Genomic DNA, 14495 nt, shown 5'->3' with positions numbered 1-14495 from the left:
CTGCAAATGATGGGATAAAATAATTCAAAAATTAGCTAATAGCCCCAAACCAGACATGAAATAAAGTTAATGCCAAATTTTATCCCGGAACTACTATCCTCAAATTTAATATTAGCAATCTAACTTGCTACAATTCTCAACCCTTATTTGAAGTTAAAAAAAACTGAAAGGATGAAAAAGAGGGTTTAAAAACAGTTAAGTGGGTCAAAGTACAAATTTCAGGAAATGAATGCGTAGCAGGCAGGCATCATCAGTTCTTCTCTTTGAGATCCAAACCCGCAACTGAAAGGGAGAGGTCCCATATCCATCACATTTGACACTCTCTTTCATCAAATTCACTCCCATTTCGATCTCCATTTTAAAACCCTAACCCGTGCTTTGATCTCCATTTCCGGATTTAGAAGCTTCCAGAATTTCTTAGAAGATGTATATGGCATATGGATGGCCACAGGTGATCCCTATGGAATCAGGGCTATGCCCTTCTTCTCAGCACATTGTGTACCTCAAACTCATCAATCGCTTATTACTTGTCGTTTCTCCCACTCATCTTGAGCTCTGGTCCTCTTCACAGGTCTCAGTTTTATCAATTTTTCCTCACATTTTTATGTTGCTTCCAACTGTGTGCTGATTTTTTTTTTTGAATTGCAGCATAGAGTGAGATTGGGCAAGTACAAGAGAAGCTCGGATTCGATTCACAAGGAAGGCGAGAATTTGCGTGCTGTTTGGAGTCCTGATACCAAATTGATTGCCGTTCTTGTAAGTACTGCATTCATTGGGATTTATCAAGTCCTTGTAAAGTAATGTAATGTGCCTGAATAGAGAGAGTCGACGACAACTAGATTGAATAGTTGATTGGTGGAGTCTTTTAATCAGTGTTATATGCAATGTAAGTTGGTAGAGTCGCCCGTTTCACGTGATTTTTTGGGGGTAAATGTGACAATTTTGGCATTTAAGCTGAAAATTGTGCTCTTATGTAGTGTATTGCCCGGATTTATGGAAAATGTGAAAGTTGATGATTTCACACCCATAAAAAATAATATAAGATGTTCTACTTTTTTTAAAAACTTTTTGATTAACATTTGGGAGAACTCTGTATACAAGCCATAAACCTAAAGAAGAGAACCTACATCAAAATATGGTTCTCACCAAAAGATATCCAATCCTCTATGCAAATAGGGACCTCGTGAGCAGGGGCGGATCTATGTAGAAGCGTGGGAGTGGCACGCCACCTGGACGTCTCAGGTGAAATTTTGTGTATATATGTAAAAGAAAACGTATAAATACCAATCCTGCCACCCGGAGTAACAAGTGAGGGCATAGTGCCAGTGGTGAAACATCAGATTTTTCTACCTCTGGTCGCGGGTTGGAATCGGTTGATACACTCTTTACAACTATTTTAGCTTGCTGCATATAAATGCTACATACTCTAGCTAGGATAAACACCAACTTGATAATATGTGCTTCCTGGCGAGATGGTTAGTAGCTTAGCTTTGTCTATGGTGTTCATTGGTTCGAACCCCAACTACCACTTTCCTTTTTGTTAAAAAGCGAGCTGTTATTAAAGTTTTGTGGCAAAGTAGGTTTGAACCCTGGACCTCCTCTAACTTCTGAGTCACCTAATCCAACGAGCAAAGACTCTTTCTTATTTAAATGATAGATGCTAGTAGTATATGTTATCTTACCCTCTGTAAATATTAACATCGTTTATGCAAAATGTTACATACTTACTGTTCAAAGTGGTATGGCACCCGGAACTTTCAAATCCTGGATCCGCCTCTGCTTGTGAGTACACCAAATAGTAACTAGAAACAAAACACTCCTATGCAATTTTACAAAATCTTTATCCACCCCATCAAATATAAGAAGTTCTACTATTTAAATTATCTTGTCAGAGTTGCTATACTTGTATGGACACTTGAGAAGTAGATTGCTTGTTAAGCTTTCTAGGAAAATTGGGTTCAACTTTTTACACTATCAATTTAATTGTCTATGGTAACTATGGATTGAAAATCTGAGGGTAAATATCATGTTAAAAATACTGATAGTGTAAAATATTAACTTAAATCCTAAAATTACTATTAGTTAGAAGTTGGTTACGTGAAAGAGGTTGTTGCTGATATTTAAAGACTCGTTTCTGTTTGTTGCACCTATTTCTGATATTGAGAAGTTAGAGTTGCTTTGATACGTGTGAAACAATGAGTACGTTTTATACTTCGTATTACTTTCTTTGTATTGCAGACATCTTCCTTCTATCTACACATTTTGAAGGTCCAATTTACAGAAAGGAAAATACAAATTGGAGGCAAACAACCGACTGGTTTGTTTCTAGCAAGCATAACTTTGCTCTTGAATGAACAGGTGCCTTTTGCTAACAGTAACTTGACAATGTAAGTTACCCTTTCTCTACTTTTTGACAATTTATAATTTTAATCTCAAGCTGAAAACTTCAGCCTTGGGATTTTTCCTGCCGTGAAATAAAAACAAGTCTTCCATTGTCCATGAGAGGAGAATTGTTTCATTTATTTTATTTTCGATAGATGCATGAGATCAGAAATGTTTTCTAAAAGTACCTTATTTTCTCAAAAGCTACCAGATGTCCTACTGGTCATGAAGTCAAAGGGTTGTTGGTACTGCATACTCAAATATGTATGAAAGCTTCTCCTCTTCCTTTAATAATAGCATAGACGATCTCAGTGCAACTTCAATACTACTAATACCTTACTCTCAAAGTAACAGCATAGACAATGGTAATTTTATTACTTTACCAAAAAAAAACAGCATAGACAATGGTAACATTGAATTAAACTTCTTGTAAAAAAGAAAAACCGTTGAGTCTGAACTTTAAGACCAGTTGAGTCTGATCCCATTGTTGATTTTAATGACGACAAATCTTTTTGAATCCTGTGCTTCTCCAGTAATTTAGAATTCGACTTTCTTAAAGATTATTTTGGTTTTGTAACTTAACTTGTCTATTAAGTAGACTAACTTGGCTTGGAGCTTAAGTTGTCTCTTCATTTATTACCATATCTAGAACTTGAGGTCCTATTCTGTCTGTACTTTACTATTTGTGGGACGTTATTTTTGTTTCACTGGCAGTTTATTTTGTGGAGAAGAGAAAGATCGTTCCATTCTTGTCTTTCATGCCAGATTCATTTCTTCATTATTTAAACTTGTCGGCCACTGATGTCTGCTGAAACAAACTATTTATTCCCTGCATATGTTGCTTGCAGGAGCAATGTAGTTTGTGACAACAAACATATGATAGTTGGGCTTTCTGATGGATCTCTGTATAATATATCCTGGAAGGGAGAGGTAATTCTTTTTAAACATGTCTTAATTGTGTCGCGCATTAATGTGAAAATTTTAGTTAACATTTCTAGTTTATTTCTACTCATTAAATTGAAGGCTGTAGTTGCTTATTTCAGTCTGCAGAAAGTGTATGAAATGGTTGTTCATGATTTTTTGTTGCATTGCAGTTTTGCGGGGCCTTTGATGCCTTTGATCTTGATGCTCAGCCTCGTGATGGCAGTGGGCTTCCTAAACTAGCAAGTTCTTTGGAAAATGGTGTTGCTTCTGGCGAGAGTTTATCTTTTTCTAAATCCAGTCATCATTCGTCAAAAAACTCAGCTGTGATCCACTTGGAGTTCTCCTTACCCGTAAGGTTGCTTGTTGTGCTATTTTCTGATGGACAACTGGTCTTATGTTCTGTGAGCAAAAAGGGTCTGAAGCAAATGGAGTCTATCAAAGCTGAAAAGAGACTGGGTTCTGGTGATGCTGTATGCGCTGCAGTTGCTTCAGATCAACAACTTCTTGCAGTTGGTACCAGAAGAGGCGTTGTTGAGTTGTATGACATTGCAGAATCTGCTTCGCTTATGCGTTCTGTTTCTCTGTATGATTGGGGGTAAGCTTCTGCTGTTGACATCCAAGGTTGGGAAAGATGGGCTCGATTGTTTGCTGATGAGAGAACCCTTTAGTACAAATTGCATTTTGATTATTTTGTCCTAAGCTAAATTCATTTATTTATATCTGAGTCTTGCTTTGAAATGTGTGTTAGCTTGATAATAGATGATTAAGTCAGTAAATAATATTATGTGGCAACTAAATTTTATAATGATCTGTGATCCCTTCAGGTACATCTGATAAAATTGGAATGGTACAGAGAAGATCATGCCTGCACAAGGATGACATGCACAAAAAAAAAAAAGGATCTGCATTTTAAGAAACCTGTCTTTCTCATAGTAAAGGATCTGCATTTTAAGAAACCTGTCTTTCTTTCTCATAGTATTGAGCAATGTACATATTTGAGTTCAGACGATAAAAAGAATGTACATATTTGAGTTCAAACGATGAAAGAATGTACATATTTTAGTTTATTCAACTTTCTTTTTCTGGTGAATAGAACGTAAAATTGAAGAAGCATCTGTGTAAGATAATTATATCTGTGATCATAGTGCTCACACTTGCTACCAAAGGGGATTATTTCAGTCGTACCATCAACAATCTAACCATATGCCCTTTTCAGAAAAAAGTTCGTGTGTAAATCATGTGAAGCATATATCTATGAAATTTTGGCAGTTATCAGAACTAGTGTTGAAGCAGAATCATCACTATAAACCGTTAAGTTGAAAATATCCTACCTAGTTGGTCTGATTTGGAGATGTTTTAGAGTAGTACTGGCTCTTTAGCTCCGGCTTCATCTTCTTAGAATGAAAGGAAGGCGATGGAAGATTCTGTATGAGGAAACTGCAGCACTAAACAAAAGAATATAGGACTTTCCTCACTTTTAATAACCTGCCATTCTTCTGCAGATATTCAGTGGAGGATACTGGTGCTGTCAGTTGTGTTGCATGGACACCTGATAATTCTGCTTTTGCAGTTGGGTGGAAGTTAAGAGGGTTAACAGTTTGGTCTGTTTCTGGTTGTCGTTTGATGTCCACAATTCGTCAAATTGGCTTAAGTTCTGCGTCTTCTCCAGTGGTCAAGCGAAATCAGGAATGTAAATATGAACCTATGATGAGTGGTACCTCGTTGATGAACTGGGATGAATATGGATACAGGCTTTATGCTATTGAGGAAGGATCTTCAGAGAGGATTATTGCATTCTCTTTTGGAAAGTGCTGTCTGAACAGAGGAGTCTCCGGGACTACTTATGTCCGACAAGTAATCTATGGTGAAGATCGGTTGCTTGTTGTGCAGTCAGAAGATACTGATGAACTAAAAATCTTGCATCTTAGCCTCCCAGTTAAGAGTTATATTTACTGATGAGTCTGTTTTTTTCATTTTTTTATTTTGCTTTTGTTTTTCTCTGTTGAGAATTTATGTTTCTAATGTAGTTTCAACTCTCCGCTAGGTTTCCTACATCTCTCAGAATTGGCCAGTTCAACATGTGGCTGCTAGCAAGGATGGAATGTACTTAGCAGCTGCTGGCCTTCATGGACTGATCTTGTATGACATACGATTGAAAAAGTGGCGAGTTTTTGGAGATGTCACTCAGGAACAGAAGATCCAGTGCAGAGGCTTGTTATGGCTTGGGAAGATTGTTGTTGTCTGCAACTATGATGATTCTTCTGACGGGTGAGCTATCTATATGCATTAGCTATACCTAAACAGCATCAACTTATGCTGTATGAGGATAGATGAGCACATTTACATTTTTTATTATGTTTTACACAAGGTATGATTGTACAAGATATGTATGTTCATATATTGGATTTCTCTAACAACTTACTGCTGGTTGGTGTTGGCTTTAATTTAAGGGTCTGTTCAGAAGTTTAACCTGGTTTATTTAGAAATTACCATGTGTTTGGTTTACGCTGGGATAGCAAGCATTTTATAGGTGAGACAATCATTATCAATCAGGGAGCCTCTAGAGTAAAGAAAAGCATATCTTGGCATGAAAATCTGGATGAGTGATGGTTAGTTGAATAAATGGTGATCATAATGTGAAGAACATTTCAGAAATGTTTTGAAAACTAAAGAACTTCTTATTCTTCTAGTTGGATAAGCAGCTATAGATTGGTTAGCTTGGCCACTAAAGGGTGCGGCCTGGGGCCCTGGGTGGAGTGGCATTCTATTCAGGATCTCCAAATCACACATCTTACCCTTGAATGTTGAATGATAAACAATATTTTACTATATGACTCGTGATCTGTTTGATCACAAGAGGCAGCTAGTGCGTGAAATGGATGTCCTTGTGGTCACAAGAAATTTGTTATGGTCAGACAGATGCATCAAAATTACAGCAAATATTGTTAACACTTCTATATCTCAAGTATTTGGTGCAGGAGTCCTCTATTTGTCTCTACTTCTGTTTGGATATATGGTCCTGGGCAGTATTTTTACAGAGTGAGAGGGTCATTTTTCTGATTGAAGGGCGAACATAGCTTTCAAGTTGTAGATTGAATCTCTTAGATTCTATGTTAACCCCCCCCCCCCCCCCCCCCCCCCCCCAAAAAAAAAAAAAAAAAAAATTTAGGTTGTACCTAGAGGGTTCTCAAATATAGCTTTTAACAACAGTTGTTCAACTTTGATTGGCATTGCAGGTATGAATTGCTTTTCTATCCCAGATATCACCTTGATCAGAGTTCACTACTATGTCGGAAACCTTTGCTTACCAAACCGATGGCCATGGATGTTTACCAAGATTATCTTCTTGTTACTTATCGACCTTTTGATGTCCATATTTATCATGTGAAGTTATCTGGTGAACTAACGCCTTCGAGTTCTCCCGATTTACAGGTGAAACTTCCTTAAGAGTCTATGCTCTATAAAACTGAGTCAAACTCTCTTTTGCATTTTACAGCTCAAGATATATATCACAGTTTCTTTTGAATAAGAGTATTGTGTCTGTCATGTGTTTTTAAGTGATAACATGACAAACAGCTTTCTACAGTACGAGAGCTATCAATCATGACTGCAAAGAGCCATCCTGCTTCAATGCGTTTTATTCCTGATCAGCTCCCAAGAGAAAGCGTTGCAGGAAATGGTCGCCTGTCAACTTCTTTCGATCTGTCAGTCCGAGAGCCTACCCGGTATGTACTTATTGCTGAATGTTTACATCTCTGAGTTGGACCCTGTATTGTTGCATGCATAAGTAGCGCGGACTCTTCACTTTCGATGCCACACCTGTGTCGGATTCTCGAAAAATACACTACTTTTGGAGAATCCGACACGCACCCGTTCACATTTTTGAAGGGTCCGAGCAACATAGCAGTGCATGCTAGGATCGATGTGCACTGATATGTGCAATAGGACATTGTTGTCATTTTCTAGTGTGTGCATGTGCTTTCAGATGCTTAATACTAAGGACAAATGGAGAGCTTTCACTTCTTGATTTGGATGAGGGGAGAGAAAGAGAACTCACAGACTCTGTAGAGTTGTTTTGGGTTACCTGTGGTCAGTCAGAGGAGAAAACAAGCTTGATTGAGGAAGTTTCATGGTTAGACTATGGCCACCGAGGAATGCAGGTAAGGGTTTTCTTTAACAGTTGAGTTTTTGTACAATTCTGTACTTACCTTACATGTCTGATATATATATACTGGTTAAAAGCTCCTTATTACAGGTTTGGTATCCATCTCCCGGTGCTGATGCTTTTAAGCAAGAGGATTTTTTGCAGGTATTCAAGTTGTTATTGCTAGAGTCCACATAGTCTTTTGTCTTTGATTTTACACTATCTATTTAATTGTCCATGTTTCAGTTATTAGTAGCTGTCAAATGATTCAAGAAATATAACTTTTGGTCTATTTTGACAGTCACTGGTGTATGTGAAAGCTTGCTTTTCCCTTTTCTTTCTTTTTCTCTTGAGGGGAGGAGTTGGGTAAAGAATATTAAGGAAAAGTTGTCAGGATCAACAATGAGATCAGGGGAAGTCAAAAGAAACCCAGATATTTTCTGGTATAGGTTGTTTGGGATCTTGTTCTTGAAAGTGCTTAAGCATTTCTCAAGGTCAATCAATTTTAGGGGCTAATTAAAGTTTAAAACAGTGGAGTCCCGAGTGAAATATAGCTGAAGTGTGGAACCTGGATTGAAGTTTAAATAATGGAGCATTTAATGATGTCATTTGAAAAGAGAATTGAAATACCCACATGGATATACTGCTCGCCCTTACGGGTTAAGATTCATCTTTTGCAGGATTTAAGCATCAGAATATTATTATTGATTATCTTTAATATATAGGTTATACTCTTCTGTTTATGACCAAACTAAGATCCACGGATAATTAGCATTACCTCACCACCGGTTATGATCTTAGCTCATCACTTATTGCCCCAGATCATTCACTACCATTACGCACAAATTCTCTTTAAGAAAATAACCTATTATCTCTTATAAAAATAAAAATAAAAATAAAAAGAATCATGCACAAACCTAAAATCTCATGACGTGTCTTTTGCTTTATGTCTAGATTCACATATACTGTTCTTTCTTTTATTTGAATATTCGGTGTGAACTTGTAGTTGGATCCGGAGCTGGAATTTGATCGTGAGGTGTATCCTCTTGGTTTGCTGCCAAATGCTGGAGTTGTAGTTGGTGTCTCCCAGAGAATGTCATTTTCCGCATGCACAGAGTTTCCATGTTTTGAGCCATCTCCTCAAGCTCAGACTATTCTGCATTGCCTACTTCGACATCTTCTACAGGTACCTTGGAATTGTAATTTATATTCAAAGGTTAAAGTGAGACAGCTGATGGATTATCTTTTTATGGATAAAAGGGTGGAAGTTTGAAGTGAGATCATCTTTCTATAGTGGCGATTGTTTTTAAATTCTAAACTAAGAAAGATATATAATATCTTTCTCCAAGGAAGCTGGTGGTGACATTTCTGTCAAATCATCGCTTTTGATTTTCCATATGGAGAAGTGTCAAGTGCTACATTTTCTTTGCACATTTTTTAGAGAGAGAGAGTAATGGTACATAACAATGAAATTGCATTATCCATTATGTGCTTAGAGAGAGAGAGAGAGAGAGAAAGAGAGTAATGGTACGTAACAATGAAATTGCAGTGCCCTGGGTTTGAGCCGTGGGAATGAAGTCCTCCTTGGTTAGGAGTGCTAAAAACCCAATTCAATCGTAATTACTTAATTGCTATTAGATAGTATAGTATAGTATAGTGATTATAATTATTCCAAATCAAGTCATGAAGTTCTTCCAACCCTAATTGAATGTTTTCTTTTGCTTATTCAGAGCTATTTGGGTATTTACTGTGAATTAGACTGATAATTAATTTATCTTTAAAAATATGATTAGATAATAACTTGAGAAGTACCACAAGATGAAACGTTTTGCACTTGGGAAATAGTTTTTGATTTTATCGAAGTTATAAATTTGATTTTTGATAATAGAAGCCACAAGCATACAAAACTTTTCATGATAAGGCAGTAATCTTTCAATTAATCTGACAAAGTGTAAAGTAAAAATTATTCTGTTTGTAGGAAAATTTTGTACGGATCAATTTGTGGACGTCTATGCATTTAATTGTTCACGTTTAATCCTACTCCATGCACCTGTTAGTCATTGTCCATGGTCTATGTGTTCTGTGAACATTTGACAAGTTCATGTCCAGTATCGAGATTTTGGTAGACAATATTTTGGAAAATCCATGTTTTCATTCTGTGTTTTTTTTGTGTGTGTTAGCAGTCTATGTTTTTATCTGAATAAGCATTCATTTCCGAGACGCTACTATGATTTTTATACTTTGTTAATTGTGAGGATTTACATGAAACAGAATGAACGAACAACTTCATTCTCTCTTACTGTTTTGGCAGAGGGATAAAAAGGAAGAAGCTCTAAGATTGGCACAATTATCAGCAGAGAAGCCACATTTTTCGCACTGCTTAGAGTGGCTTCTTTTTACCGTGTTTGAAGCCGACATTTCTGGGTAATTTATCCCAATTATATAATTTGTAAGATTATCACTTGCTATCGAAAGTACTCCTGCGACCTTATCATGGATATTTTTCCAGACATTAGAGTTTTGATATTCAGGAAGCTTCCATGGGGACATTGTTGAATGACAAATAATATCTTGCTCTAGTACTCCCCTCCAACCCCATCCATAATGAACACTTATGGAGTACCCCAAGGATCAAACAGTCTTATTTTTGGCTTAATTTTTGATATCAATTCCTATAGTTAGTAAGAATCACATGATTTTAGATTTATAGAACTGTTTAAGAGAATTGTAGTTAAAGAAAACCCAGTTGACCCTGAAAATAGTACTAGTTTTGAGAAAAAACAGTTGCTCGCTCCGTCCCAAAAAGATTGTCCTCTTTTGACTTGGCACAAAGTTTAAGAAATAAAGGAAGACTTTTGAAATGTGTGGTCCAAAACAAACCGTAGATATTTGTGTGGCTGTAAATCATCTCATAAAGTTAAATTGTTTCTAAATATAGAAAGGGGACAATCTTTTTGGGACAGAGGGAGTATATAAAATCAGGTAAGAGTTTAATTTTTGTTGAATGTTGTTTCTAGGAATGCAGCTTTTGGTGGAACTTGGAAGTTTCTTCTTGAGTTTGTCACTGATTTTTTATGACTTTTGATCTGACAGTCTTCTCTTAGCTCTTTTTTCTCCCTCTGCCAAACCCCAGAACACTTATATTTTCAACATAGTAGTAAAATATGCGTCTTTTACTTTACAGGAGCAGGAATCAGAGTGTTATTTCGAACCAGTCAACAAATTCCTCACTTCTGGATAAGACATGTGATTTGATTAGAAATTTTCCAGAGTACTTTGACGTGGTTGTTAGTGTTGCAAGAAAGACTGATGGCCGGCATTGGGCAGATTTATTTGCTGCTGCTGGGAGATCAACTGAGTATGTAAAAGAATCTATTCTTCAACTTTTACGACACTACTGAATGAATTTTAACAAAAGAGCAGCTTTGATGTATATTGAATAGAACTGAATGCATTTTAACAAAAGAGCAGCTTTGATGTATATCAAAAGCCTATTACATAGATCATATGTATAGAAACTTAATTCTGCTTGAGTCCAACTCCATTATTAGCTAATTTATCTCTATGTTTAGGCTATTTGAAGAATGCTTTCAAAGGAGATGGTATCGAACCGCCGCTTGCTATATACTAGTAAGAGTTACAACCTTACAGGCTTTCAGTTTCAAATTTCTGTCTGCAGTTTCCATCTCGTCTTTGGCTACAAGTTGTATTGTATATCTGCTCTAAGTTTCCCTTTCTTTAGTTGGGATCTGGGACTACTTTAGTTTGTGTTGAGAAATTTGTGCAATATCTCTCAAGAAGTTGTACCTTTGGATGTACCTTTGGATGTCTTTGTTTAATATGCCTCTTGCTGCAGGTAATTGCTAAGCTTGAAGGTCCAGCTGTAAGTCAGTACTGTGCATTGCGTTTGTTGCAGGTAATCACGTGCAGATGTAAAGAATGTTGGCTCGTTGTCCATGTAATGTACTGAAGTATTTCCCTGGATAATTATATATGTTGTTGTTATCCTGCTGAAGAAATAAAATAGGCAGAAAATATGGCAGATAGAGTTACAAATGTTAAAAGAAAAATTTAATTGTACTAAACAAGTTTTGGCCTTACTCCTTGACCTCACATGGTGTTCTTCACTTGCCCAGGCAACATTGGATGAGTCTTTATATGAATTGGCAGGGGAACTGGTATGAACTTAAATGTCAATTTTGTTTCTTTAACAAGATAATTGTCTTCTTTGTGTGAAGTATTCACTTTTTTTGCTCTGTTTTCAGGTGAGGTTTCTTCTCAGATCTGGACGGGAATATGAACCCACAACCACTGATTCTGAGAAGCTATCTCCTAGATTCTTTGGATATTTTCTGTTTCCTTCGAGTTACCGGAGGCAAACTTTGGATTCCAAAGGGTAGATGTAGCTACATTAACTAGTGCCAGTTCTTTGTTTTATATTTTAGCAAAAGTTGGCACTAAGATTCTGGTGCTGATGATGGAAGAAGACTTTCACTTACTTTGTTCCTTTTTCTTATAATTTTTTTGGAGCAGTTCATTTAAGGAGCAGAGTGCACATGTTGCTTCTGTGAAGAATATTTTAGAAAGTCATGCAAGCTATTTAATGTCTGGAAAAGAACTGTCAAAGCTTGTCGCATTTGTGAAGGGCACGCAGTTTGATCTCGTGGTATGATTGACAAACTTTTTAGATTGTATCCCCCTTATGATACTGAAAACAGATCATGTGACATAAACGCCTTGCAGGAATATTTGCAGCGAGAAAGATATGGAAGTGCTCGTTTGGACAATTTTGCTTCAGGGCTTGAACTTATTGGGCAGAAGGTACTAACTAGTAATGCTTGTCAATGACATTTAGAATGCTACCAATGTGTCATTATCTTGTTAGATGTTTCGTATCACATGGATGATAGGGTGAATTATGTCCATAAAATATTTTAAGCTCTTGCATCACAAGGGTTCTTCTCTTGGGAATGTGGTTGGGGCATTTTGTCTCCAGAGAATTTGATAAGTTTCTACTTCATGATCAAGTTATGAGTTTATTGATCTTTGGGGTATAGCAAAGTACTCTTAAATCAATTCCGATCTCTTGTTTTCATGCTTTATTAGTGGTCCCTTAATTATGTCCTTAGATGTTCCACTTCACGTAACAACTTTTGACTTATGCTAATCAGTTCCCAAATGGTGCCCGAATTCCATTTTAGATGTATTTCTGTTAATATGTTTGCTGATATGCATTCGTAAGGTATGTTCAGCTATAACTGTTGTTGAATTTAATACTCATACTGATTATCTTGTTTCTTAATCATCAGCTTCAGATGGAAACATTGCAAAGTCGTTTAGATGCAGAGTTCCTTTTGTCTCATATGTGCTCTGTGAAGTTCAAAGAGTGGATTGTAGTATTGGCCACACTTTTGAGGCGGGCTGAGGTTTGGCTTTCCCTTAACTGAATGTAGGATACATATAGGTTGCCTTAACTACATGAAAGATGGTTTGCCATCGTCGGAGAACCTCAAAATCTGCTCATTTTGAGAATTGGTTTTGTTTGTTGCAACTCACACGGGGCTCCTTTTGTTATTTTTGCTCAGGTCTTGTTTGATTTATTTCATCATGATATGCGCTTGTGGAAAGCATATAGCATTACTTTAAAGGTAAATTTGATACGTCATTTCTTGGTTAAGTTGACTTCATTTGTGTTTCTCACTGTGGTTTTCATGTGTGTCTTCAGACCCATCCATCATTTGTCCAATACCATGACTTGCTTGAAAGTTTGGAAGAAAAGCTTTCATCCACTTCAAATTCAGACGAGACATGAGCAATCTGGATGTAAAGAACCGTTGAACAGGTTTGCTAGAAATGGTTGAAAGAGCTTCCAGTTCGATCTTCTTCTTCAAGCGTTAACCGCACCAACTTGAAATCCACATAGATGTTTACCACTATATTGGGAAGCGAGTTGAGAGGCTCTGCAAAAGGCACGAGATGAGATTTTCGGTTGATCTTCTACTGTCCACATCTCTGTGCTGCAGAAATTTATTTTGTAGATAGGCATATCATTGCTATTAGTTCTTTGGTTTCTATGGTCCTGTTTCTTTTTCTTGATCCATAGTTTGTATCAAATTTTAGCTTTTTCATTAAGGGTGTGGGTGATCGTAATTGAAAGGGGCACCTCTTGTATGAAAGATCTGATCTTCTGATAAATAGAGAATAGAGAAGATTTGCATTACTGCATCCTTTCCTTTTTCTTGATTTACAGTTTGTACCAGATTTTAGCTTTTTTCATTGAGGGCGTGGGTAATTGTAATGAAAAGGGCGCTTCTTGTATGTAAGATTTTGATCTTCTGAAAGATAAAGAGTATCAAGTAGATTTTGTGCATTTCATTACATGGACAAGTAAAGCTGAAGATTCAAGCTTAAAAATTCTTGAATCTCATATAACCCCTTATTGCTTCCTCTGATTGTAATATATACAGTCAGACTTCTCTATAACAGTATGGTTGGATTTGAATTTTTTTAGCTGTTATAGAGAATGACTGTTATACACCTATAACAACATTGACATTTAAATAATACTTCGCTGTTATAGGCAAAAAAATGCATAAAATCTAATTTTTATTTTTAATTGTCAAATTCTAAGCTTAATCACACTTTGTATAACGAAAGAAAATAGTTTAACTACGAAAATATATATATTCATATGATATTTTTTGTCATAATTAGTGTATTAAATGATCAAATATTTGATCAAAATTTCTACTCTTATTATTGGTAATCATAGATATTCTATTTTTATAAAGATGGGTAATTATTATATTATAAAAAAAAAAAGATAGCTGTTATATGAGGGGTAATTTTACAAAGAGCGTATTGCTATAAAGTTGGCTGTTGCTGTTATAGAGAAGTAAAATATAACATAAAAAATCGGTTCCGAAAAGTCTTAGCGGTTATAGAGAGGTGTGACTGTAGTGAGCTTTGTATAGGAACCAGACGATTTGTTGTTGGAAGATACGAAACTTGGAAGTTTCAGACCTGGTCTTAGTAAAGTTATAGC

At 36.3% G+C, this 14495-nt stretch overlaps 1 protein-coding gene and 1 non-coding gene across 3 annotated transcripts; both read left to right on the top strand.

Annotated features, from left to right (window-relative positions):
* The first annotated feature begins 179 nt into the window (after positions 1-179).
* LOC132645553 (uncharacterized) lies at positions 180-13670 on the top strand. Of its 2 annotated transcripts, none has more exons than XM_060362576.1 (23): positions 180-571; positions 649-756; positions 2239-2387; positions 3231-3312; positions 3477-3901; positions 4809-5241; positions 5351-5574; positions 6543-6738; positions 6883-7031; positions 7292-7466; positions 7562-7615; positions 8457-8636; positions 9762-9874; positions 10635-10808; positions 11023-11080; positions 11307-11408; positions 11587-11628; positions 11716-11846; positions 11984-12116; positions 12194-12271; positions 12760-12876; positions 13036-13098; positions 13176-13670. In XM_060362576.1, exons 1-23 carry the CDS (start codon positions 425-427, stop codon positions 13260-13262), a joined length of 3420 nt encoding a protein of 1139 aa, XP_060218559.1. In that variant the 5' UTR covers positions 180-424; the 3' UTR covers positions 13263-13670. The 2 variants fall into 2 exon arrangements, with proteins under 2 accessions (XP_060218559.1, XP_060218560.1); XM_060362577.1 differs by having other exon boundaries at positions 182-571; positions 11307-11366.
* Positions 4120-4217, top strand: LOC132600911 (U6 spliceosomal RNA). Its single transcript, XR_009567371.1, has one exon. It is a non-coding gene; the product is annotated as a U6 spliceosomal RNA (small nuclear RNA).
* Positions 13671-14495: the final 825 nt, after the last annotated feature.

This window comes from Lycium barbarum, chromosome 6 (genome assembly GCF_019175385.1).
Source record: "Lycium barbarum isolate Lr01 chromosome 6, ASM1917538v2, whole genome shotgun sequence".
NCBI lineage: Eukaryota > Viridiplantae > Streptophyta > Magnoliopsida > Solanales > Solanaceae > Lycium > Lycium barbarum.
Note: the sequence above shows the minus strand (reverse complement) of the source record. Positions and strands in the feature narration are given on the sequence as shown.